Genomic DNA, 23,930 nt, shown 5'->3' on the forward strand with positions numbered 1-23,930 from the left:
GATGAGGAATGCCCTGGATAGGTCACATGTTGAACTTGGTGGACCATAAAATCCATATTTATTAGGTTCCCCCCTTTTTTTCAACAATCTTTGTTCTTCAAACAGTCTCAAACAGAATTGATGTTTTCAAACAATTTTGAGAGAATTAGGACAACACAATAAGAATTCAGATTGATCTGAAATTCAACCTATGATAGATGATGAGTTGGGCATGTCCGATAAATTTGGGTGCTAATTGGACTGTTACTTGGCAATTATAGCCAAAACTGTTGGATACCTGTCCATTTCAAAATAATGGGAACATATGTGAGATCTCTCTCTCTCTCTCTCTCTCTCACACACACACACACTACAACATTTCTTTACTACCAAGAGTCTTTTTCTCAATAAACTTCCATTGCTCATACACCCTCTAGTTCCTTCCCTATTTCTATTTGGCTGAACTTACAAGTCATGTTTACTCCTTTATTTTCTTCGAGCTTATATTTCATAAACCAGTGGTATGTTACACAAGCAAGCTATTCGCCTTCCATGTTTGCTGGATGTACAAGCATCATATGACATAACTGTTTAGATCAACACCTGAAAGATATTCATAAGAATAGGTAATATTAAGAAGTCCAGGATCTATTTGTGTGTATGTGTGCAAAAATTTAAAGGGCTAAAAGTTGTAATACATGGTAATTAATGATGTTGACAGGGACAATGGTGTTGCAAAAGTGTTGTATGTTTACACATAGCCAATCTCTAAGGTTATTTATTTGAGATAATATTTTGAATTGTATTACTTATGTTTAATCTCCATTTTCGGGTATTTTTTCCACTTTTTGTGTTGTTGAGTTACTGTTCACAACACCTACTATTCCAACATATCGAATGAAAGCCATTGTCGAAGCTTCAGAAGGATTTGTTTACCTTGTAAGATGTTTTCTTCCACTGATAAGCTTTACATACTTGTTCCTTGGTTGACTTATAGGTTTTAATAGCTGAGTTTTCTTACAATGTGTTTAATTTTCATCATTCAACTAGTTCCTTGTTATATGATTCACATGAAGTTTATTGACAAGTTCTTAACTTACTTGGTAGCACCACTTGCAATGTTTTAGGATGATTTGTTTTACTTCCATGAACTAGTTATATTGAGTTGTGCATTACCAACATATTCCTCTCTTTTTTGGGATTGGTGTGTGGTTTGTGTGATTACACTTTCATTAAAAAAAAAACATATTCCTCTCTTTTGGTTCCCCTTTGTTGCTGGCCACAGAGTTTAGTTGTTCAAATGTGTAGCTCATTGATGTTGAATCTTACCATCTATATTAAATCCTATGGATAGGCCAGTGACCTTCCTATTAAAACATCTTTTTTCTAGCTTTACAAATTTGATGATTTTTTTGTTCTAGCTTGAATGATGTCCCAAACTGCTTCATGTGGACGAAGGGATCCCCCCCCCGGAGAGCATGACCTGCTTCTTGGCGCTAATTTTCAAGGGCATTCTCACTAATGGCATGTGAAAGTGTACAAAGAGTTTCTGTTCAAAGGTCAGTAAGGTGTAGTGATAAAATACAGAGAAGAGGAAGAAGAAGAAGAGAGATCGAGAGGGAGAAGAAGAAGAGAGGAAATAGAGAACTTGGGGAATTACATGATAAGTGTAATTTCCCTCTAAACTTCAATATATAACTTATCTTAAGGGTAAAACAGCAAACACACAATTAAAAATAAATCAAAGAAAAAGACCTCCCATCTCTATCGGTATTAGCCCTTGGCGCTAATACCAAGAGCTCCAAACCACGATAACACTCCCCCTCAAGCTGGAGCATAGATGTTAATCATGCTCTGCTTGTTACAAATATAAGCCACTCTTGTACTCCCCAAAGATTTTGTAAACATATCTGCAAGTTGTTCTCCTATACGAACATGATTAGGAGAAATCAATCCTTGTTGTAGTTTCTCTCGAACAAAATGACAGTCAACTTCAATGTGTTTCGTCCTTTCATGAAACACCGGGTTTGAAGCAATATGGACAGCAACTTGATTGTCACACCACAGTTTTATTGGAGAACTATCAACAAAGCCAAGTTCAGCCATCAACTGTTTCACCCACATCAACTCACAGGTAACATGCGCCATAGCCCTGTACTTTGACTCTGCACTGGAGCGAGCAACAACTGTCTGTTTCTTGCTCTTCCAGGACACCAAGTTCCCACCAACAAACACACAATAACCTGTAGTAGACCTCCTATCAATAGGAGAACCTGCCCAATTAGCATCCGAAAAACCCTTTATCCGCCCATGGCCATGATCACTATAGAGAAGACCACGTCCAGGAGCCTTTTTAAGATAGCGTAAAATATGCATCACAAATTCCCAATGAGATCTCCGAGGAGTAGACAAGAATTGACTCACTACACTAACAGAAAAGGCTATATCAGGCCTAGTAACTGTTAGGTAATTCAACTTTCCAACAAGCCTCCGATACTTCCCTGAATCAGGCAAGAGATCTCCACCATCTGCAATAAGTTTTAAGTTGGGATCCATAGGAGTATCTAGAGGTTTAGAACCCAACATTCCTGTCTCTGACAGAAGATCAAGAACACATTTTCGCTGTGAGAGCGAAATTTCTTTCTTCGACTGAGCAACTTCCACACCCAAAAAATATTTCTACCTTCCCAGGTCCTTGGTCTGAAATTTTTGCTGCAAGTGTGTCTTCAAATCATCAATACCAGAAGCAACATCTCCTATGATGACTATATCATCAACATAAACCACAAGGAATAATTTTCCAACTGCAGAACAGCGAAAAAATACAGAATGATCACTATCACACCGTTTCAGCCCAAACTCTAACACCACTTCAGTGAACCTGCCGAACCAAGCTCTAGGGGACTGTTTCAGCCCATATAGGGACTTCTTCAATTTGCATACCAAACCAGACTCCCCCTGAGCAACAAACCCAGGAGGTTGCTCCATATAAACCTCCTCATGTAAATCACCATGCAAGAATGCATTCTTGACATCGAGCTGATATAAAGGCCAATGGTAAGTGGTAGCAAGAGATATCAAAATCCGAACAGAAGTAAGCTTCGCCACAGGAGAAAATGTATCTAAGTAATCTACACCATAAACTTGGGCATATCCCTTGGCAACAAGGCGGGCCTTCAAATGAGCCAAGGACCCATCACGGTTCACCTTCACCACAAACACCCAGTGACAACCAATAGCTGATTTACCTAAAGGTAAGGGAACAAGATCCCAAGTCTGATTTGCTTCTAATGCCAACATTTCCTCAGTCATTGCAGCCTGCCAACCAAGATTAGACAATGCCTCTACAATAGACTTAGGAACAAGATGAGTTTCAACCGTGTGTAAACAAGAATGGAAGGTGAAAGATAAACCATCATATGAAACAAAGTTAGAGATGGGGTGTTGGGTATAAGCCCGAACCCCCTTACGATGAGCAATAGGAATATCAAGATCAGAAGGAGGTTCCAAAGGAGAAGGATCATTACCTATTGCAGGTACTGCCGGCAAAGAAGGAGACTGTGCAGAAGTCGATGTAGCGGGGGTCCAAGCACATACTTTCCATTGGGGACGTTTAAACACACTAGGTTAAGGTTCTGGTGATGAGGTAGCCTGATGAGCATGGTGAACAGTAGACCGAACAATAGAAACGGGAAGATCATCATCCAAATCAGACAGGGAACAAGATGAACTATCATACGGCGTAGACTCAAAGAAAGAGACATCAACAGTAACAAAGTATTTTTGCAACTCAAAAGAATAACAACGATAACCCTTATGGGTACGAGAGTAGCCAACAAATAGACACTTTAGAGCCTTTGGATCCAACTTGGAGACACCAGGACGACAATCACGAATAAAGCAAACGCTACCAAACACACGTGGGGGCAAAACAAACAAAGGCACAGAAGGAAATAATAAAGAAAAGGGAATACCACCACGTAAAACAGAGGAAGGCATGTGATTAATGAGGTAACATGAAGTTAAAACAGCATCAGCCCAAAAGGATTTAGATACTTTCATTTCAAATAAAAGAGAACGAGTAACCTCCATCAAATGTCGATTCTTCCTTTCAGCCACACCATTTTGTTGAGGGGTGTAAGCACAAGAGGACTGATGAATAATACCACGTTGAGTCATAAAATCAGCAAAAGGAGCTGAAAAATATTCCTTAGCATTGTCACTACGAAGAACACGCAAAGGATGCGAAAATTGATTATTCACCTCATTCACAAAAGCATAAAAGACAAAAAATAACTCAGAACAAATTTTCATTATGTAGATCCAGGTAACCTTGAAATAATCATCAACAAAGGTTACAAAGTAACGAAAGCCCAAAGTAGAAATGACAGGACACGGACCCCAAGCATCTGAATGGACTAAAGCAAAAGGTTGGTCAGACCGTTTATTGACTCTAGGAGGATAACTCACACGGTGGAGTTTCCCAAATTGACACGACTCACAATTTAAACTAGAAAGTGACCAAAAATGACTATCAAGAAGCTGCAAACTCTCCAACGAAGGATGACCCAAACGATAATGAATTTGGTGGGGTAATGCCACACCTGTACACGCCTTAGATGAAGTGTCCTCAAGTATATAAAGTCCCCCCGACTCACGACCTCTACCAATCATCCTCTTCGACGAAAGATCTTGAAATACATAAGAATCCGAAGAAAAGGTCACAGAACAATTATGAGTTTTGATAAACCGACTAACAGATAAAAGGTTAAAGGGAAAATCAAGCACATAAAGGACGGGAGACAAAGACAGAGAAGGTGTAACATGAACAGTACTAGTACCAGTCACTTTAGCCAAGGAACCATTAGCTAAAGTGACACTTGAAGCAGATTTCTGAAAAGAAGAAAGTATACCTGAAACACCAGTCATATGGTCGGAGGCCCCAGAATCAATAATCCAGGGACGAGAAGAGGCAGTCGAAAGGCATGCAGTGGCATTACCTGTCTGAACAAAGGTGGCAGTTGGAGGCTGGGCCGACTGAGAAATCTGGAACTATGTAAAATGAGCACATTCCTCATCAGACATCTTCACAGTCTTACCCTCATGCTGTGGAGGTACAAGAGACTCAATAGTAGCAGAATTGGCAAACTGTTGCTGATTTGGTTTGCCATGAAGTTTCCAACAAAACGTTGGATATATCCTGGACGACCACAATAATTACAAGTCCGCACCGAACCACCAGAACTATTAGAATTACCCTGAGTACCCGAAGTAGGGGCCTTACCAGAACCAGCCCCACTACCACGACCACGGCCACCACCAGAATTAACATTACCACCATTACTAGCCCCATTGTTAGGCCCACGGTTTGATGGAAAAGAAGCCAAAGCCGAAGTGTCAACCTCAGTAGTCCTCAACCTCAGTAGTGCTCTCACGAGATACCCAAAGAACTCTTGAAAAGGTTTAAGATAAAGTGGCTATCTTGTCACCACCAAGAATTTGGGAACGAATGGAGTCAAACTCCTTCCCAAGGCCTCCTAAAAATCCCATTACAGCAAGTTGCTCCCGCTGAAGTTGCATCTATTCCACATTAGAAGTGATAGGAAGTAAGGAATTAAGCTCCTCATACATCCTCTAAAAATCAGCAAAATATTAGGTCAAAGGACGACCCTTTCTATCAACCCTGTAGAACTCCTGGGACAAGTCATAAATACGGGAAAGGTTGTTTTGTCCAGAATATAAAATATTGAGATACTCCCACAACTCTTTCACTATATCAATGTGTGTTACCAAATCCACGATTTGGTGATCCATAGAATTCAGCATCTGTCCCAAGATTCGAGCATCAACTGTGTCCCACAAGGGATCATCATCGGGCTTAGATTTGAAGAGATGATGCTGCTGATCACGTCCAGTCAACACTAACTTAACAATCTTCTTCCATTGAAGGAAGTTGGTAATCCCCTCCAATTTCTTCTCAGTAATATGATTGGAGGGGGAAGAAAAAAATTTTGTAGTAGTTATAGACTTCGAACCATCACCAGATTTGGGTACATCACCCATTATAGTTTGTTGGAGTGATGAAGTGAAGAGAGAAATCCAAAGATGACAGAAATCGAGTCTTCAAAAAAAAAAACTTTGACAAAGATCAGTTCCACGGATAACCAGAGTTTTTCTTGTGAAGAATTCTCCCAAAAAAAAATCCAGGTAATACATAAGAGCTCAAAGCCCGAATAAAGAAATCGATTGTCCTCCAAAAAAAATCGATCTTAAAAAAAAAACTTGTAGGTGCCGCTGATTTGATACTTGAGTCTTCTAAACAGTCTTCACTCCATCCAATTCCTTCAAACACATCCACAAACAAGAGAAAAAGACCTAGTTCTTAATTTATGCCATGAACTAGTCTTCAAACAGTCCCAAAATACAGCATAGGGTGCTGCACCCCTTCAAACAGAAAAATAAGAGAAGCCGAGAGTCCTTCAAATCTTTAAAACTTGTCAATCTTCAATTGTAGGTTGTAGGAAGGAGAAAAGGAGATTCACGAATGCTGTAGCAGTGTCTAACCTAGCTCTGATACCATGTTAATGATAAAATACAGAGAAGAGGAAAAAGAAGAAGAGAGATCGAGAGGGAGAAGAAGAGAGGAAATAGAGAACTTGGGGAATTACACGATAAGTGTAATTTCCCTCTAAACTTCAATATATAACTTATCTTAAGGGTAAAACAGTAAACACACAATTAAAAATAAATCAAATAAAAGACCTCCCATCCCTCTCGGTATTAGCGCCAGGTATTAGCCTTGGCGCTAATACCAAGAGCTCCAAACCACGATAACAGTGTAGAGGTGCTGTTTCAGGTTTTTAGGGAGAGAAATTACCAATACTAAGGGTTGTAATGCTCTCATTGGTGGCAGAAGAGAAGTTTATGAGTCTTGGTTGATTTTTTTAGTGGAAACTGAAGTGTCTGACGGATGTTGAGTTAGCTGGTAATTTGGGTAAATACCCAATAACCTTTGAATTAAAATTGTTTAGTATTTTAGCCCAGGAGCTGTTTCATCCAAAATCACCGAAATTGATAGAATGGGGGCTGAGACAGCAGAAAATTACAAAAATTCTTTGATATATTGCTGTGGATTAAGTCATTTTGGCTTAGCATCCTAAATCTGAAATCAATAACCAAGGAGCAGATGAGGCTATTAAGAAATCCACTATCTTGGAGGTTTAAGGCTGTTGAGAAGCCAAGCAAGCTCTTGCAGGAGAAGTCTGGCTTGGTCTTAGGTATGCTAGCCTTATCAATGTCAATTACTGCTTCTTTTTTTTATCTATCAATGTCAATTATTGCTTCTTTTTTTTATCCTCTTAATTTCTATTTCCATTACAAGTAAATGGTAAGAATTGTGAAGTATGCTCGAGAGACTATTGAACATACACCATTGATACCTAATTCTACACCAATTCTTATAACAGATAACAGTTAAACCAGTAGCGGTTGGATTTGGCATATCAAAGGCAGAGCATGTGAAACAGGTTAGTCATAACATACACCACAATCACACATTGGGTTATACAATGTTTATGCTTTAATTACAAACTCTATTAAGTGCATGAACCTTATAAACATCGTCAATTCTCATTTCATTCAGATAACAGAATGGGGAGCTGATGGTGTGATTGTTGGTAGTACCATGGTGAAATTGCTAAGAGAAGTAAAATCTCCCTAGGATGGATTGAAAGAGCTAACTTCAACATTGTCTCTATCTTTTCCAGTATTGAATGAATTCCAGCTTGCATGGGATGTGATTTGTCACCAACAAGAAATTCATCAAATGTGCCGTTCACCTCTATTGAGCTGCACCCAGGTGCTTTCCTCAACCTCTAGTTTATTTCTTTCCTTTAGTCTCTTAACTGCGTCCCATCTAGAGGCTTCTGCATACATGTTAGACAGCATTACTCGGACCCATGGACCAATTGGGTCTAGCTCAAGCAGCCTTTTCGCCGAAATCTCATTGAACTCCACATTATTGAGTACTCTATCAAATCAGGATCTAAAGACGAGTCCATGTTCAAGTTTTCTTCTGTAAATAGGCATCAATTACACCGTACATGACTAACAGTGATAACACCATGTCCAAGTCCTGTTCTCCCTTTTGCAGATCCAATCGAGCAGCCAAGGCTCTGATCAAGGTACAAGAAGGTGTGGCCATTGTGTCTGACACCGGTTTCAAGCACTACTTTGTAGATAAAATGAGCTAGGTTTATAGAACCTGCACCATTGTCTGCAAGTTTACTGATCATGGTATTTCATGTGAAGAGATTAGATGAAGGGATTTGGATGAACATCAAATTAGCATAATTGGATTCAATGAGTGCAGGAAAAGAGAGCAATTGACTGGCGACAAAGGGGTCTTTGATGATGCTGGAGCCTGGAAATGATCATGTGCCTGTGGATATGACGGACTTTCTGGCCATCAGTGATGTTGTGTAGTAGAGAAAGCAAGGCCCTGGAAGGTATTCTTATGGTCTGCCAGGTAGGGGGACGGAATTCACGTGAACAAAGTGGAGCCGAACATGGAACCTCTCTCTGGCTTCAGGCCAGCACTCTACCGCACTGGCAGGCACCACCATGCCAAGAGGTCATTCAATTGACTCAGAAAATTAATCTTTCACAAGAGTTAGGGAAGGGCATTTTAGGTGCAGAGCCTATCAAGCATAGGCTATTTGCGCCTATCTTAGGAGGACAGCGGGACTTCTTCACTGTGATATTAATCTGTATTGAAGAACGGATCTGAGATTGGCAGCTATTAAGGTTATGGTGACAGTTAGACCAATTCTAACCAGTGTGCTCTGTCCTCCTCGCTCAATGAACTCATACTCAGTTCTCATGGTCCATGCCAGGAAGGTACCCCTGAGCCTTCAACTCCAAGGCCAAAACTTGCATGATCATTTCCATGTGATGGTCCTGAACATCACTAGTCAGGAATTTCTGGGTCTTGCCATTGAATTCGATCCAGCTAGCACCTGGAGGCTTCTTCATTCCACGTTCCCTCTTGAGGGCTCTCACCTTGGCCACTTCATTCCACGTCTGTGCCTTCGCATAGATATTTGAAAGCAGGACATAGTTACTGGCATTGTTTGCTTCTATCTCTAGCAAATGCTTCCCAGCTACCTTGCCAACCTCAACATTGTCATAGACTCTACATGCACTGAGTAAGGAACCCCATACACCGGCATGAGGTTTAACTGGTGGCATGACATCGACAATGATTCGGTAAGCCTCCAAGATGTGGCCGGCACGGCCTAGCAGGTCAACCAAGCATATGTAGTGATCCGCAGTTGGGGTAATTGAGTAATCATTTTGCATGGACTTGAAGTATTGTTTTCCCTCATCATTCAAACCTGCATGGCTACAAGCAGATAAGACCACAATGAAGCAAACACTGTCAGGATTCAACCCGTCTTCCTTCAGCTGAGAAAAGATCTTTAGAGCCTCCATGCCACACCCGTGCATACCGAAACCTGATATCATAGAGCTGTGACAAACTACATCTTTGTCCTTCCAGCTCTTGAACTTTGCAGGCCATGTCTGGATCGCCACACTTGGCATGCATGTCTATGAGTGCCGTCACTGTGTGGGTGTTCAATAGCTCGCTCCCTCGGCTGTTGATGTAGTCTTTGATCCATTGTGCCAATTCGATTGAGCCCGATTGAGCACACACAGCCACTACGCTTGCAACTGTGGTATGGTTAGGTTTCACATCTCTTCCCATCTTTAACATGAGACGGAAGAGATCCACAGCTTCATCAAAGAACCCCACCTTAGAGTAAGCAGAGATCATTGCATTCCATGAAGCTGCATCCCTCTACCATCCCATCAAACAAAGATCTTGCAGCCTAAACGTCACCACATTTTGCATAGCCTGTGATCATGGCCGTGTAGATAACAACATTGACGCTCATCTGCAATCGACAGGAGCACATGTCATCGAAGAGTTCCCTAGCATAATTCATCTTATCCACTTTGGCATAACCGGTGAGCATCACCTCCCATGTGAAAAGGTTTCTCTCCGGCATCTCCTGGAATAAAGACCCAGTAGCATCCATGTTTCCAGCAATTGCATATCCAGCAATCATGGTATTGCTAATAGTCATTCCATCGAATATCTGTCGTGCTTCTTTCGCAAGTCCACATTTAGCATAGAAATCAATCAGCGATGTCTGGATGCGAATTTCCTCATCACAACCGTATTTGACAACATTGTTGTGGATCTATATTCCCTGCTTCAAGGCCACTAATAAAGTGCATGCCTTCAACACAGACGACAAAGCAAAGGTGAGGGCCTGGTCTCTAGCCATAGCAGAACCAATGCGGCCGTGCATCTGAGCGTATATCACCACTGCTTCTCTGCAACATGATTGGGAGTTGGACTGTTTCGAGTAGCCCCTGATCATGGCAGTCCACAACTAGACATTTGGGCAATGAACACTGCCAATGACAGCACGGGCGTGTCTTAAATCGCCAAAAGCTGTGAATTCACGAACAAACTTGGTGTTCAAGAAACTGTTCTGAGATTGTCCATTCACAACTACATGAGCGTGAATTTGCTTTAGTTGCCTTACATCCTTGCATTTGCTTACTAATCGAATAATTCGACCCTCCTCTATCCTACCCCAACTGCGACCACCCATATGGTTGGGCTTCCAAGACTGAGATTCCTCTCGCTCTTGCAGCGAGGGGAGATGGGCATACACCAATTAAAGCAGATTCATGCCCAAATGATCATCACCGATCTTAGTCGTTGTAGAGCAGCTTATATTGTGTGATCTTAAGCTAGCGGGTGGCACCAACGAGGCACGTGATGGGGCATCATACAAGAGCATGGTTCGTAATCTCGGTATCGGCTGGATCGGGATCGGATCGGCTGATACGGATCGGGATCGCCCAAACTCGGGCAAATATGACACTCTTGCCCCTGTTTTTTTAATAAAAAAATCTGATTTTTTTTTTTACATTTTTACTCCTGTCCGTACAACTGGATCGGATCGATATCGGGATCGGTCTCGGCCAATCCGATCCGATCCGATACCTCAACCCATATACAGGAGAGCTAGATGGGTCATTTCAAAAGGGTGAGAAGAGAGATAGAGACATCGGGCACTAGCTTGCAATATACCAACGGATTGCCCAACCTTTTCCTTTATATCAAATGTCCAAAATACATGTTTTTGTTTTGCTTGGTTTCGGTCACCATGCCATGTTGTTTCGTGGTGTAGTGAGGCGAGGAATGGGTATGTGAGTATTTTTCTTTTGCGCGGCCTAGTATTTATAATGAAGAAGAGGGGTGTTTATGACACTCTTGCCCCTGTTGTTTTCATTAAAAAATCTGATTTTTTTTTTACATTTTTACCCCTATTCGTACAACTGGATCGGATCGGTATCGTGATCGATCTTGGCCGATCCGAGACCTCAAACCATGTACAGGAGAGCCAAAGGAGTCATTTCCAAAGGGTGAGAAGAGAGATAGAGACATCAGGCACTAGCTTGCAGTATTACCAACGAATTGCCTAGCCTTTTCCTTTATATCAAATGTCCAAAATACATGCTTTTGTTTTGCTTGGTTTCGGTCACCATGCCATGTTGTTTCGTGGTGTAGTGAGGCGAGGCATGGGTATGCCAGTATTTTTCTTTTACGTGACTTAGTATTTATAATGAAGAAGAGGGGTGTTTATGTATAGAGACATCTCTTAGTGTACGAGCAAGAGATATGACTCATCACATCCCTAAGTGAACGGGCAAGAGATATGAATCACACCCTCATAAATATAAAGATGTATGAATTATACCCTTGCGTATGTGGAGAGGCATCTCTACATATTTGGAAGGGTATGGAGACATGTCCATACGTAAGGTTGTCCCTATACTAAAAGACACCTATAGTAAGAGGTGTGGTCATGATCAAGGATTTGGAATCTTCTATTGAGAGTTAATCCTAAAATCATGGTGGCATAAAATTATTTTGGTAGAAGTGGCATCAAATTGAAATCTGCCAAAAAAAAAAAAAAAAAATAGAAACATCCTGTAAGACAGGTGTGTCTGAAAAGGTGTATTCCATTTGTAAATAGAGAGGGTGGCTCTCTAAGGGGGTGTTCCTTTGGTCCTGAAGTAAACCCGGGTAGGGTCAAGGGTTTCTTTGTTAATAAGAAGACAAAAAAAGAGGGGGGGGGGGGTGGCGAGCATCCTAATTCACTCAGTTTGTGTTGTTCTCCTCGTTTGTGTTGTTCTCCTCGTTCTCTTTTTTTTCAATTTCGTGAGTATGAGTGTGTGCTCTAGTAGCACTATATTTTTGTCCTCAAAGTGCCATCCTTCTGAGTTTTATATCGTGGTTGCTGATAATTATTTATATTTTGGGTTTGAGTATAACTCTGACATACTCGGAGGGGCATAGTAACTAAGGATACTACCTGCACAAAATCAACAGAATGATAAATCTTGGAGTCTATTTTGTATTTAACCGATGACACTAAAGGGGATAAATACAGTGTTTAGGAAAATATCAAGTGGCACGTCTCAACCTGCATACATCTTGGAAGTATACATGAGTACATCTGATGCAGCAATCACCAAGTTCAACGAAACACTCTTCTACTAGCTTAGCTTAAGAGGAACACTTATTTCGATCATTTACTCATTCATTCTGATTATAACTAGATAGACACAACTCAATTTGGGTGAAAATTGTTTGCACAAAGATGCCATGAAGACCAAACTGAAATGGTATCATTCCAAATTAAAATATTTATATAGGGTCCCTCAATGTCACAGTATAGGTGACAATATTTGTTGTAACCTAATTTCCATTAAAACTGCAGCCAAGATAGTTAGGGATTTACTGGTCCTAGAATATGTTGGGCTGTGGGGGTGATTTAAAGCCCACAGAGAAGTCCATTTTATCCTGATTGAAATTATTTTTCCTCCAATTGATTTCTTCAGGATTTTTGGACTTTTGCCAAGAAGTGGTTAGTCTACATGCATCAACCAAAGAATTTTTTTTTTTTACAAAAATTTATTGTTTTGGTGAAATTGGCTAAGGAGTGCCTTATTTACCATCTAGAATAGTCAAAACTAATAGGATCGACCTGTCCTGATTCCCAACCGGTGAAAGCCCGAAACCAGTCTGACACGTTAGCTAAACGTGTTGAGCTAAGACCTGGGATGTTAATTAAACATGTCGTTCACGGTGCAAGGAGATGGATTGACGGGCACGTGACCGAGCTTGATATACCTCAAAATTTTCTTATTTTATCCCAAATATACCCTTTTCAAAATCTCTTTGATTTATATCTTACATTACGTAACTTATGTATAAAAGGACAATGGGTTGAATAAAAACATAGAATTGATAATTAAATATTATTGCATTATGAAGTTGATGGGACAAAATAAACAGAGCATATAATCAATGTCAATATTGTTCGAAATGCAATCCTATGTATGTCCATTGAGATTAAGGCTCCGTATGGCTCAAAATAAATTTCAGATTTACTTATTTAGCCATTAGCCCAATGAGAAACATTCTCTCAAGTAAGTTCTTGTTTCATCCCAAAAAATTGAATCTCATTAGAAGCTCAATGGACCAAACTTGTATAGCCCGATTGTAACTTATGTAGTATGAGCCCTTTTAGTACAAGATCGATTATAGATCAGTACCTGACCGACCGTTTAAATAGGACCATGCCTTGCCTATGAAGACTGATTACTTAAATGGGCCGATCACGGTATGAGATCCTAAAGTAAGGAGGACTGATTAGGCCCGATCAAAACTGACCCAGACAGATCGATTGACAACCCTAGATCGAACGCCGGTTGCACTACAACCAAACACCATTATCATTGATTGATTAGTAATCAAGCTAGGCCCAATATGAGGCCATTTAGAACTGGTCTATCTGGTGTTAGGCTTTAACTAGTGCGGACCAACACTTACCCCCGATTCTACACTCGTCTGTAACGGTGTTAAATTGGAATCATAATCAAAATTGAACCGAATAAATTGAATCAAATCGAACCAAATAAAGTCAGTCCAAATTTGGTTATGAAGCATAGGAACTGAATAAGACCAAATATGGATCGAAACCGAACCAAACAGGTTCGATTCGAATATAAAAATTCAGAACCGAGAATGTATTTGATTCGATTTTGATTAACACTAGCATTACATCGAACTAAAAGTCTAAAACCAAACCAAATACCCAGAACCGAATCTATTGACAAGCTACGTCTGCACTGTTCTCCGTCCGCTGATGGTCGTCAGACGGAGGAGTGGAGAGTAACGAAGCCGTAAAATTATGGAAATATCAAAGGTTTGCGTCATGCATGGTTAATCAGACGGCATATGACGGCACGCCAACCTCAGGCAAATACGACAAGCTGTTTCTCTTAAAATGGGCCCATTTTGACAAAGAGACATAATTTCCCTGAAATCTATGGTGTCAATCTCAAACGGGCAAATAGAGACAATCACACCACCAATTTCTCCCCCACCGTCAAATTTCAAACTTTACGTAATTAAGGTCTCCTGAGTTTTTTGGTTTATTATCTTTTTCTTCGGGGTAGAAGAAGTCCCGTGAGTTGACATAGACCTTTTGGGAAAAACAGTACGCAGTTCTTCAACAGTGCGTTGTCGTGTCCGGCCTGTCAATTGTGTGTAATGATCGCTTTACTTTCATTTGAGTAAGGCATTCAGACAAGGGTAAGACAATCAATGCACGTCGCCTTGTGTTTGTATAATATGATAGAATGGGCAGCCCGTGCCATAAAAGATCTAGATCTAGAAAAACATGCCTGGTCCAAGCTGATGCCAAGTTTCCATGCTTATATCCGATTAAATGCGGTATCATCAATGATGTTTCGTGTATCAAGGTAAGACTAAAAGGTATAGTTGAACTTGAAGACCCTCTCCATTGATGTTTGGTATCTTAAAGCTTCTTATGATTTGTTTAATATTGTATCGGGAGAGGGTTTCCTAAAAGGACAGTGTAAGAAGAAACCGCATGTTGCATTAACGAGGGATTGAAAAATGGTATCATCCATGTGGGGTGCGCAAGGGATTCATATGTTAATTCATTACCCTTTGTATCTTTAATTATCTAATTTTTCAACCAAAAAAACATTAAAAATAGTAGTTATCATGTAACAAAGGAATGTGACGTTTCCAAAACAAGAAAAACCTAAATCATTCATTGTTACTCTTTTTTAAATTTTAATCTAAACCATTTATTCCCAGTTAGAATTGGGAGAGTGCACAATATTGTCTAGAGTACTGGTGCATATTTATTGATGTACATGGGGTGCATGCCAATATAATGGGAAGTATTTGATTATCAGACTCTGGAATTTGACACTAGTTAATCTAGATCATGTCTTCTCTATCCAATGGTCGAGATGAATGCATGCATTGTGACGTTTAAAAAAATAACAGACCCTGATCCAACAGAATACATGCATTGTAACGTTTGGAAAAATAACAAACCTTGATCCTTGTGACAATAATAATTTTAAGTGCTTTTTTTCTGAAACTTTATATTCCAACTATTAAATATGAATGCAACAACAACTCAGCCTTCTCCCAACCAAGGTTCTTAATCCTGGTATCGGTCTCGGGATTGGTCAAGGCCGAAACAGATCCAGATCGGTCAAAATCGGTTTGAATCATTCAAAATTTGCAAAAATCTCGATTTTGTTGGAAAGGTCCTAGAATCGGCCAGTATCGGTCAAAAAAATATTAATTATTAAAAAAATAAAAAAATATATATGAAAATAATGGTAATCCCCTAATCCCTAATTTGAACTTATCTAATCCCTACTGTTATGTTGAGCTTATCTTGTCTGCCTCCTCAACCTCATCCACTACCGCCATTAGCTAAAAAAAATCCACGTTTAATTCCTAGTGAAAAACATGATAAGAACCATTCCTTTTATCTCGCGGATTTAAGGATCCCAATAATCTAATTTATAACGTGAAAAGCTTAGGAAAAAGAAAAATTGAAAAATCTGGATTTTAAAACCCTAACCACCTAAAGAAAATAAATGTTTTTGGAATAAAATATTCCCTTAATCAATTCCTCAATCAAAACGGTAAGATCCCCCTTTTTTCTCCTGGATTTTAGGCAACCAAATCTGTGAATCAAAATTTAAAGGCTCAAAGAACAAAGAAAAAAAAAGGTTTTGAGTTATGCGTGTATCGGATCGGATCGCCCGATCTAAAACGGTTATCCGAACCAAATAGCGATTCACAATACCTAGACAGGATCGGTCATATCTCAGGATCAGTCACAGCCAATACCGATCCGATCTGAGATTACGAACCATGCACCCAACTAAATGGGGTTGGCTACATGGATGCTTGCCTCCAACCAACTCTATTCAAGCTCATACTTGATAAAAGGCCTAAGCCATGCATGTCTTTCCTCATCAATTCTCTTAAGGTCATTTTAGGTCTGCCATTGGCTCTTTAGTTCCTTCAATCTGAATCAAATCATTCATTCGTAGTGGGGCATCCAAAGGCCTCCGTTGAACATGGTCATACCACTTCAAACAATTTTCTCACAACGTATCATATATCAGAGCTACTCCCAGACTATTTCTAATATGATCATTTCTTATTTTATCCTTCTTAGTTTTGCCGCTCATCCATCTCAACATCTTCATCTCCACTACATTGGGTTTATCATATGATGTTTCTTAACTGTCCAACATTTCGCACCATACATCATAGTGGATCGCATGGCTATCCTATAAAATTTCCCTTTAAATTACAAATACAACACTCCAAACGCACCTCTCCACTTCATCCATCCTATTTTAATTCTTTGTGAAACATCATCCTTTATATAACCTTCTTTATTTATGATTAAACCCAAATACCTAAAATAATCACTTTGCGGAATCTCCTTGATCAATTTTCACCACCTCATTATCCGTCTTAGTGTAACCAAAGTTGCACATCATAAACTCTGTCTTAGTTCTACTTTATTTTTAAACATTTTGATTCCAAGGTTGATCTTTATAACTCTAATTTGGCGTTAATCTTTGTTTTTGTTTCATCTACCAAAACAATATCGATCATCAGTAAAAAACAAACACTAAGAAACCTCATCATGAATGTTTCTGATTAAATCATCCATGATAAGTGCAAACAAATGCGGGCTTAAAGTTGATCCTTGATGTAACCCAATTGTAATTGGGAATTCTCTAACTTGACACCCCACAGTTCTCACACTTGTTACAACACCGTCATACATATCTTTAATTATGTTTACATATTCACTTGAAACACTTCTCTTCTCTAGTACTTGCCAGATTAACTCTCTGGGAATTATACCATAAGCATTTTATAGGTCGATAAATACCATTATGGAGATCATTTTTACAATTTTTAAATCTTTCCATGAGTCTCCTAAGTAAATAAATAGCTTATGTCGTGGATCTTTCTGGCATATCAAATTGGTTCTCCATAATATTAGTTTCTTGTCTCAGGTGGCTTTCAATAACCCTCTATTATAATTTAATAATTATGACATATTAGTTTTATGCCTTTATAGTAATTGTAGCTTTGAATATCACCTTTATTTTTGTAAATCAAAACCATGATGATTCTCCTCCATTCATCTGACATTTTCCTTGTGCTCATAATCTTATTAAACATCTTGGTTAACCAAAATAAACCACAGAATTCTAAGTTCTTCCACATTTCTACTGGGACCTCATTTGGGCCTTGTGCCTGGCTTACTTTCATCCCTCTTAAAACTTCTTTTACTTCAAATATCCTAATTTTTTTGTATAAATTTATGACATTTGGTATCTTGACGGATAATGTAGTCTTCCATAACACTATTACTTGAAGTGTCTTCATTTAGTAAGTTGCAAAAATAACATTTCCATATTTTCTTAATGTCCTCGTCTTTTATTATTACTTTACTATCTTCACTTTTAATGCATCCAACATGGTCGAGATTTCTACTCTTCTTTTCCCTCACTTTGGTTATTTTATGGATAGTTTTTCCCACAATCTTCTTAGCTTTATTTCTAGCAAATTTATACCTTTGTAGATCCTCTACATTCTTAGTTCTTTGCTATGTCTTAAAACTAGCTTTCTTATTTTTAATGATTGTTTGAACCTCATCATCCCACAACAAAGTCTCTCTAGAGGAATGATGTTTTCCATTCGATTCGCTTAGGATATCTAACAACTTTCTTAATACAACTAGTCATCTCATTTCACATCGTATTAGTGTCTCCTTCAAAGTCCCATTTTATTAATAAATGCTTTCAAACTATCTTCTTTTAAGCTCCACCAGCTTATCCTAGGGCAAATAAGTTCACTTTTCTTATGACCACTAATCTTTCAAAGACTTACTTAAAATTGCGCCAAAGCAAAGTGGCCTACAAAACAATTATTTTGATAAAATAATGGCAAAATAATATCATTTTCGCACCAAAGGCTAGATTTTAACATATCCTAGAAGTTTCGGACAATTTTGACGAGGTTTGGGCATTCAATTAACCCCACATGCAAAATGATCATTTTTTGTCATATAACCTCTGAGAGCAATGCGGGCTTGATTTATCATTGTCTGGAGAGCCCTCTAAGGTGACAAAATCCAGTGTGTACACCAGTAGACCCCATCATCCCTATTCAAAGCTTAATCATTGCCTCTACACCCGTCCATACTTCTGTCCACTTTTCTCTCAGAGTTTCCGTCGGATTGAGTGGGTTTCAACTTCTTTGGGTGATCCCGAAAATGTGGAGTGCTTAAATGTGGGCTGGGAGTAAGCACAAATAATACAACCCTTTTTTTCAAAAATATGGCTATCCGGATTCCATCGATGTATTATTGAAGCTTCCATAAAAAATGATGAGGAAGTGCTTACTAGATAAGGAAATTCATCTCCGGTTAAATGCAGTGAACTAGTTGGTAAGTAATCAGAGCATGGATTGAAGTATCAATATCGTACCAATTTGTATCGGTTGATATGTGTTGGTATTACTAGAGACTGAAACTAATTCGAATCGATGGTATCGACCAAATGGTTGTATTTTTTTTTTTTTTTTGAATTTTTTTTCAATATTGGACCGATAAATTTTGATACCAGACCAATATAGATGTAACGGTATCCTCAGAGATCAATACGGCCTCCGATACAGATACCTCTAACATTGGATCATAAGAAACGGATTTGACATAAAAGTCCCAACCAATTGCCTAAAGAAATATAAGCTGAGTGATATTAGCTTTATCCTTTTGGAAGATGCATCTCTATTCATGATAGTCTAAATGAAATAGTAAAAATCCCAACTAATTGCCTAAAAAAATAAAAATGAGTGATTTTAGTTGGATTTGGTTTCTTCTTTTGGAAGATGCATCTATTCATGATAATCTAAATGTAGTAGGAAGTAATACCAAAAATACCATTGATGCATTTTTTCTTTTGATAGAAAGAAATTTTATTGAAGAACCGCATCCATACAAGCAATGGCATCAGCTAAACCAAGCTGGATGAGCCACTGGGTGGTGCTAGGCCAAATGATCGGGGACGCAATTAACAAGGCCGATCTAGCCATGGAATCCGCCACAACATTAGAGGACCTTGGAACGTTGATGCATTTTTTTTTTGGAAAGAGATAAAAGTGGATCACCAATTATTCTAAAAAAGGTAACCATAACACAAAAGGTAAAAATTAATACAATTGTCAGTCCTAAGGACCAGAAGCCCAAATCCTCTTAAAGATGTCACATGAGAGAAAAACATACCATAAATATTCAGGTGGGACAAAAGAAAGCAATTAATTGTTGCGCTTGAATGGTGTTAGGAAATTGTGAAGGGTATTTCGAACCTCCAACAAATAAGGGAAGAGTAATAATACCCATATGGGTGGTTTCTTCTTGTGGGTGATAAAAAACAAAAAACATTCTCCAAACAGATTTAAGAAAAATGAGATCCACAATAATTTTCTAAAGATAGAAAAGAAACTTGGGATGAATATTTACATAATTGCTCTATGAGTTTTTAACCCGTCATAAAAATTTCAAAACTACACTAGTCCCTACAAATGCATCAATTCACCCAGTATCAGATCGACCGTATCAAACAAAACCGATATTGATACCCCAACCAATATCGAATTTTGTGTTGGGGGAATTAAATAGTTAAACAAAGTTATCAAAATCTTCGAAGGCAAAATTGGTCGATCCGATTCAATACCATTAATAGGTATCAGTATTGGTATCTTTATTCTTTACCGAAAAATATAGCTATTGATTTTATCCGATCCGATTTTTTGAACTAAAACCATGAATTTCACCACTTTTCTTATTCTACACTGGTCCAACCATCAACTCTCACTCATCCCCACTTGGCTTATCCGGTTTCAAAATAGGGAATAATTAGATAGTGAAGAAAGAAAATAAAAACCAAAAAGGAAAGATTGTCCGTCCAAGGTTAAAAGACTCCAAAGGCCCAATTGCATTAAAAAGTAAAGGAGAAATTAACAGCGGCCCATCGCATCCCATCCACAGGTGAAAGCATCAAGCAGGCCAAGCAGCGCAGTTCCCTTTCCGATATTAAAACCCAATGAGATTTTGAAAAAGTCGTATCTTCCTCTAACTTCCTATATATATTTATCTATCTATGTAATCTAATCTTCTCAATCTCTATTCTAAAATCTCCAGTGGAAACAAATGTGAGAATAGAAATCAGAGATTACGGAGTGGAAAAAGAGATTATCGAAGCGTGTGATTGTGTGATTGCGTGAGTGTTTGTGTTTGTTTGTTTGTTTGTTTGATTGAAGAGAACGAAGGAGAAGAGAGGGAATGGATAGGGTGTTCTCAGTGGAAGAGCTTTCCGGTCAGTTTTGGCCAGCGCCGCCACGGTCGCTATCTCACTCCTCCATGCGAACCGATGAAGAACGCAATATGATGGATCGTAGCTCGTCGGAATGGGCTTTCCAGAGATTTCTTCAAGAAGCGTCAGCATCGGAGAATTCGCCGTCTCCGGCATCGTCATCCGCTGCCGTTGATACCCCTTCTCCGCCTGCTGTACTTTCATCCTCCTTTGTTTCTCCCTCTTCGTCTTCTTCGAAGAGAGCCGGCGATGGCGGACGTGAACGTGATGACGACGTTGTCGAGATCAGGGACCCTCCTCCACCTCCGGTTTCTAATCCTCCACCCCCCAACGTTCCCATTGATTCTGAGGAGTACCAGAATTTCCTCAAGAACCGTCTCAAGCTCGCCTGTGCTGCCGTTGCCTGGACTCGGGTATTTTATCTTCTTTCTTTTTACGTTTCTTTGATTTAGGCTTGGGTACCCCCTCCTGTGATTGTTTGCAAATTGCGATGGGATCATTTTTTCCTATTCCATCGATTGGGTTTCTTTGTATTGCGCTTATGATCTGTGTTGATATAAAGTTCGGAGTTTCCGGATGCAATGTAAGTGCTGGTTCCACACTTCCACCTCCGTGTCTCTACTACCTTCTCATTTGTTCGGATCCTGTTGATTTTTTCTGTGGACTTTATCAGCAAGATAACTTCTTGATTCGCCATTTTTTTTTTTTATTTGCCGCATGGATTGCTTTTGTTTTTGGCTTGTTCATATATGGATTATCGCTTAAAGGGACTCTGCTTTCTGTAGTTAGGAAACACACACAACTGCCTAGTTAGTTTAGAATTTTTTGACTTGGGCACCAGGGACATTACAAACATGATATCAGTAGATCATGAAAGATGATACTAATGTTACTTTTTGCTGGTTTACTTTGTGCCCGCTTGATAACCTTACGGGTGTTTCTGTTCTGGTTATGTGCTGAGAAAGAGCAGAACAGTTTTTTCATTTTCTGTGCTGAGAAACCGTTTTTGGCCCGCTTGGTAAACCTGTTCTGGAGAACTGTTCTCCTTTCTTTATTTCCTTTTTTTTTTTTTTTTTTTTAACCAAGTACTCTGTATGCTGTAAATGAAAAGGCTTGTAGACTTGTCGAAATTATCGGGCACAGCTTTTAATTTTCAGCATAGAATGACAGAACATGTCCTGTCAAAAGACTTCCAGGGAGCATAAATTTTGATTTATGTTTCCAAAAACACTTCGTTATCAAGCGGTTTTTGGGTATTTTCCCGTTTCTCGGAACGGAAAAACACCAAAAACTATTTCTCGTAAGGTTATCAAGCGGGCTCTTTATTCCTGTCTATCCCGGGAGTGTATGCAGTCCTAGTTAGTGGTGAATGGCACTGAGAATGAGGGACTTTATTTTTCATATCGCAAGGTCGTAGTTTCGAGTAAATTATTTTGTTCTTATCTGTTCCTGAAACGTATGGAGTCTGTGGTAAGGATTGCTTAAAGCACGAAAAGTTGAATTAACGAACAATTTTTCTTTAAGCAAATAAATTGACCGCCATAGGTTCTTTTTTTTTTTTTTTGGGTGAATTTTAAAATTTTTTTGGGTGAATCTGTCATAGGTTCCTTGTTACCATCTAGCCTAAAAAATATGGAGTAATTCTAAAGCCTAGGAACAGAAAGTTGGGTTTGTTGGCATATTGGATTTTGCCCAATTCTTTACGTTGTGTAATTGTGTTTTGATGATGATAAAACATGAGCACCTAGGTGAGAGTCTAACAAGCTGGACACCTTGGTGATGACCTTATGGTCATAATGGTTTTGGGAGTACTAATCGTTTGTGAATATTGAAAGGCTTATATATTCCCACAAGCTCAAGAAGAACAATAATTGAAGTATCAAGCATCAAGTCAGACTTGAACTGTATGTATCAAGCAAACATCGTTTGAAGAGCAATGCTGGAGCTGGGATCACATCATACAAGCGTTCGCCAAGCCACGATTATTCAAGAATTGACGAATGCCAATGACTTGGAAGGAGCTACATGCATCAGAGGAATGAAGTGATCAAGACTAGCTTCAAGAGTTCATAGGATTAGGATTTTACTTGTAAATTTGTTAGTTATCCTATGTAACAAGCACATTAGCCTAGAAACCCTTGAAAGGCATAGTAAGTCAGCCAATCACTTCGGAGATAAGTTGACAGACAAATAGTGACTTTTCAGAGAGGGTGATCGACTGACTGCAAGAGACGTCTGACTGACGATGCTTGGCCATGACTAGTCTAAACAGTTCTTTCAGATGGACGATTAAACGGATGTCCCATTGGATAGCCGGACGACTGGCTTACCATACAGTCAACCGCACACCTATTGTTGTCTCAGAAGAAAATTCCCAAGAGCATCAGTTTGGTTGAGAACTGTAGGCAGTCGACTGGAATGCCCAGATGGTTGGCCGACCAATTTAGCCGTTGGGCTCCAACAGCTAGTCAGCACGGTCAACCGGATCCGTTAGGCGGTTGATCGACCGAAGCCCAAAAATAAAAAATGCCTAGGTTTTTTTACCATTATGAATTTGGCTATACATAAGGGTTTCATTACTCCTCTCTACCAATCCTTTCGAAGCATTATGCATGCATTAACTGAGCATATAGCAAAGGACTTACAGGTTGAGGGAGTTGCACTTTATCTGTAATATCCACCCTAGACAGAGGGATGTAATAGTGCTTTGATTTGTATATCTATCTAATAAGAGGCTTGAATTCTTGAGTTGCAAATCTCAAAAATCTGAGTTTGCAAAAAACTTAGAGAAACTCCTTTGTGAGTTTGAAGGATTGGTTGTGAGCCAGAAAACAACTGGGTTCTTGTTCGTCAGCCCGTGAAAACGACTGGGTTTGGTCGTTAGCCTTGAAAACAACTAGGTTTTTGGTCATCATCCCGTGAAAACAACTGGTTTTGTCATGAGCCCAGGAACAACAGGTGGTTCCCCACCTACGGATAAATGGGAGTATGTGACGGTTTAATCGGCACTTGGAAAAACCAGTTACTAGTGGAAAGCCTAGAGTGGTGTAACT

General features: G+C 39.3%; 2 protein-coding genes across 2 annotated transcripts in view; one reads left to right on the forward strand and one right to left on the reverse strand.

Annotated features, from left to right (window-relative positions):
* The first annotated feature begins 312 nt into the window (after positions 1 to 312).
* LOC122661222 (light-inducible protein CPRF2-like) overlaps positions 313 to 23,930 on the forward strand; it is a 29,385-nt gene continuing 5,767 nt past the window's right edge. The window contains exons 1-2 of the mRNA XM_043856564.1: positions 313 to 331; positions 20,836 to 21,290. Of these exons, the coding sequence (XP_043712499.1) occupies positions 20,847 to 21,290 (444 nt within the window). The 5' untranslated portion in view covers positions 313 to 331; positions 20,836 to 20,846. The remainder of the gene's footprint in view (positions 332 to 20,835; positions 21,291 to 23,930) is intronic.
* LOC122648591 (pentatricopeptide repeat-containing protein At1g08070, chloroplastic-like) lies at positions 8,851 to 9,814 on the reverse strand. Its single transcript, XM_043841808.1, has 2 exons — positions 9,489 to 9,814; positions 8,851 to 9,382 (listed from the first exon to the last, which is right to left on the reverse strand). The coding sequence occupies exons 1-2, from the start codon at positions 9,812 to 9,814 to the stop codon at positions 8,851 to 8,853; spliced, it is 858 nt and encodes a 285-aa protein (XP_043697743.1).

Source organism: Telopea speciosissima, chromosome 1, assembly GCF_018873765.1.
Source record: "Telopea speciosissima isolate NSW1024214 ecotype Mountain lineage chromosome 1, Tspe_v1, whole genome shotgun sequence".
Taxonomy (NCBI): domain Eukaryota; kingdom Viridiplantae; phylum Streptophyta; class Magnoliopsida; order Proteales; family Proteaceae; genus Telopea; species Telopea speciosissima.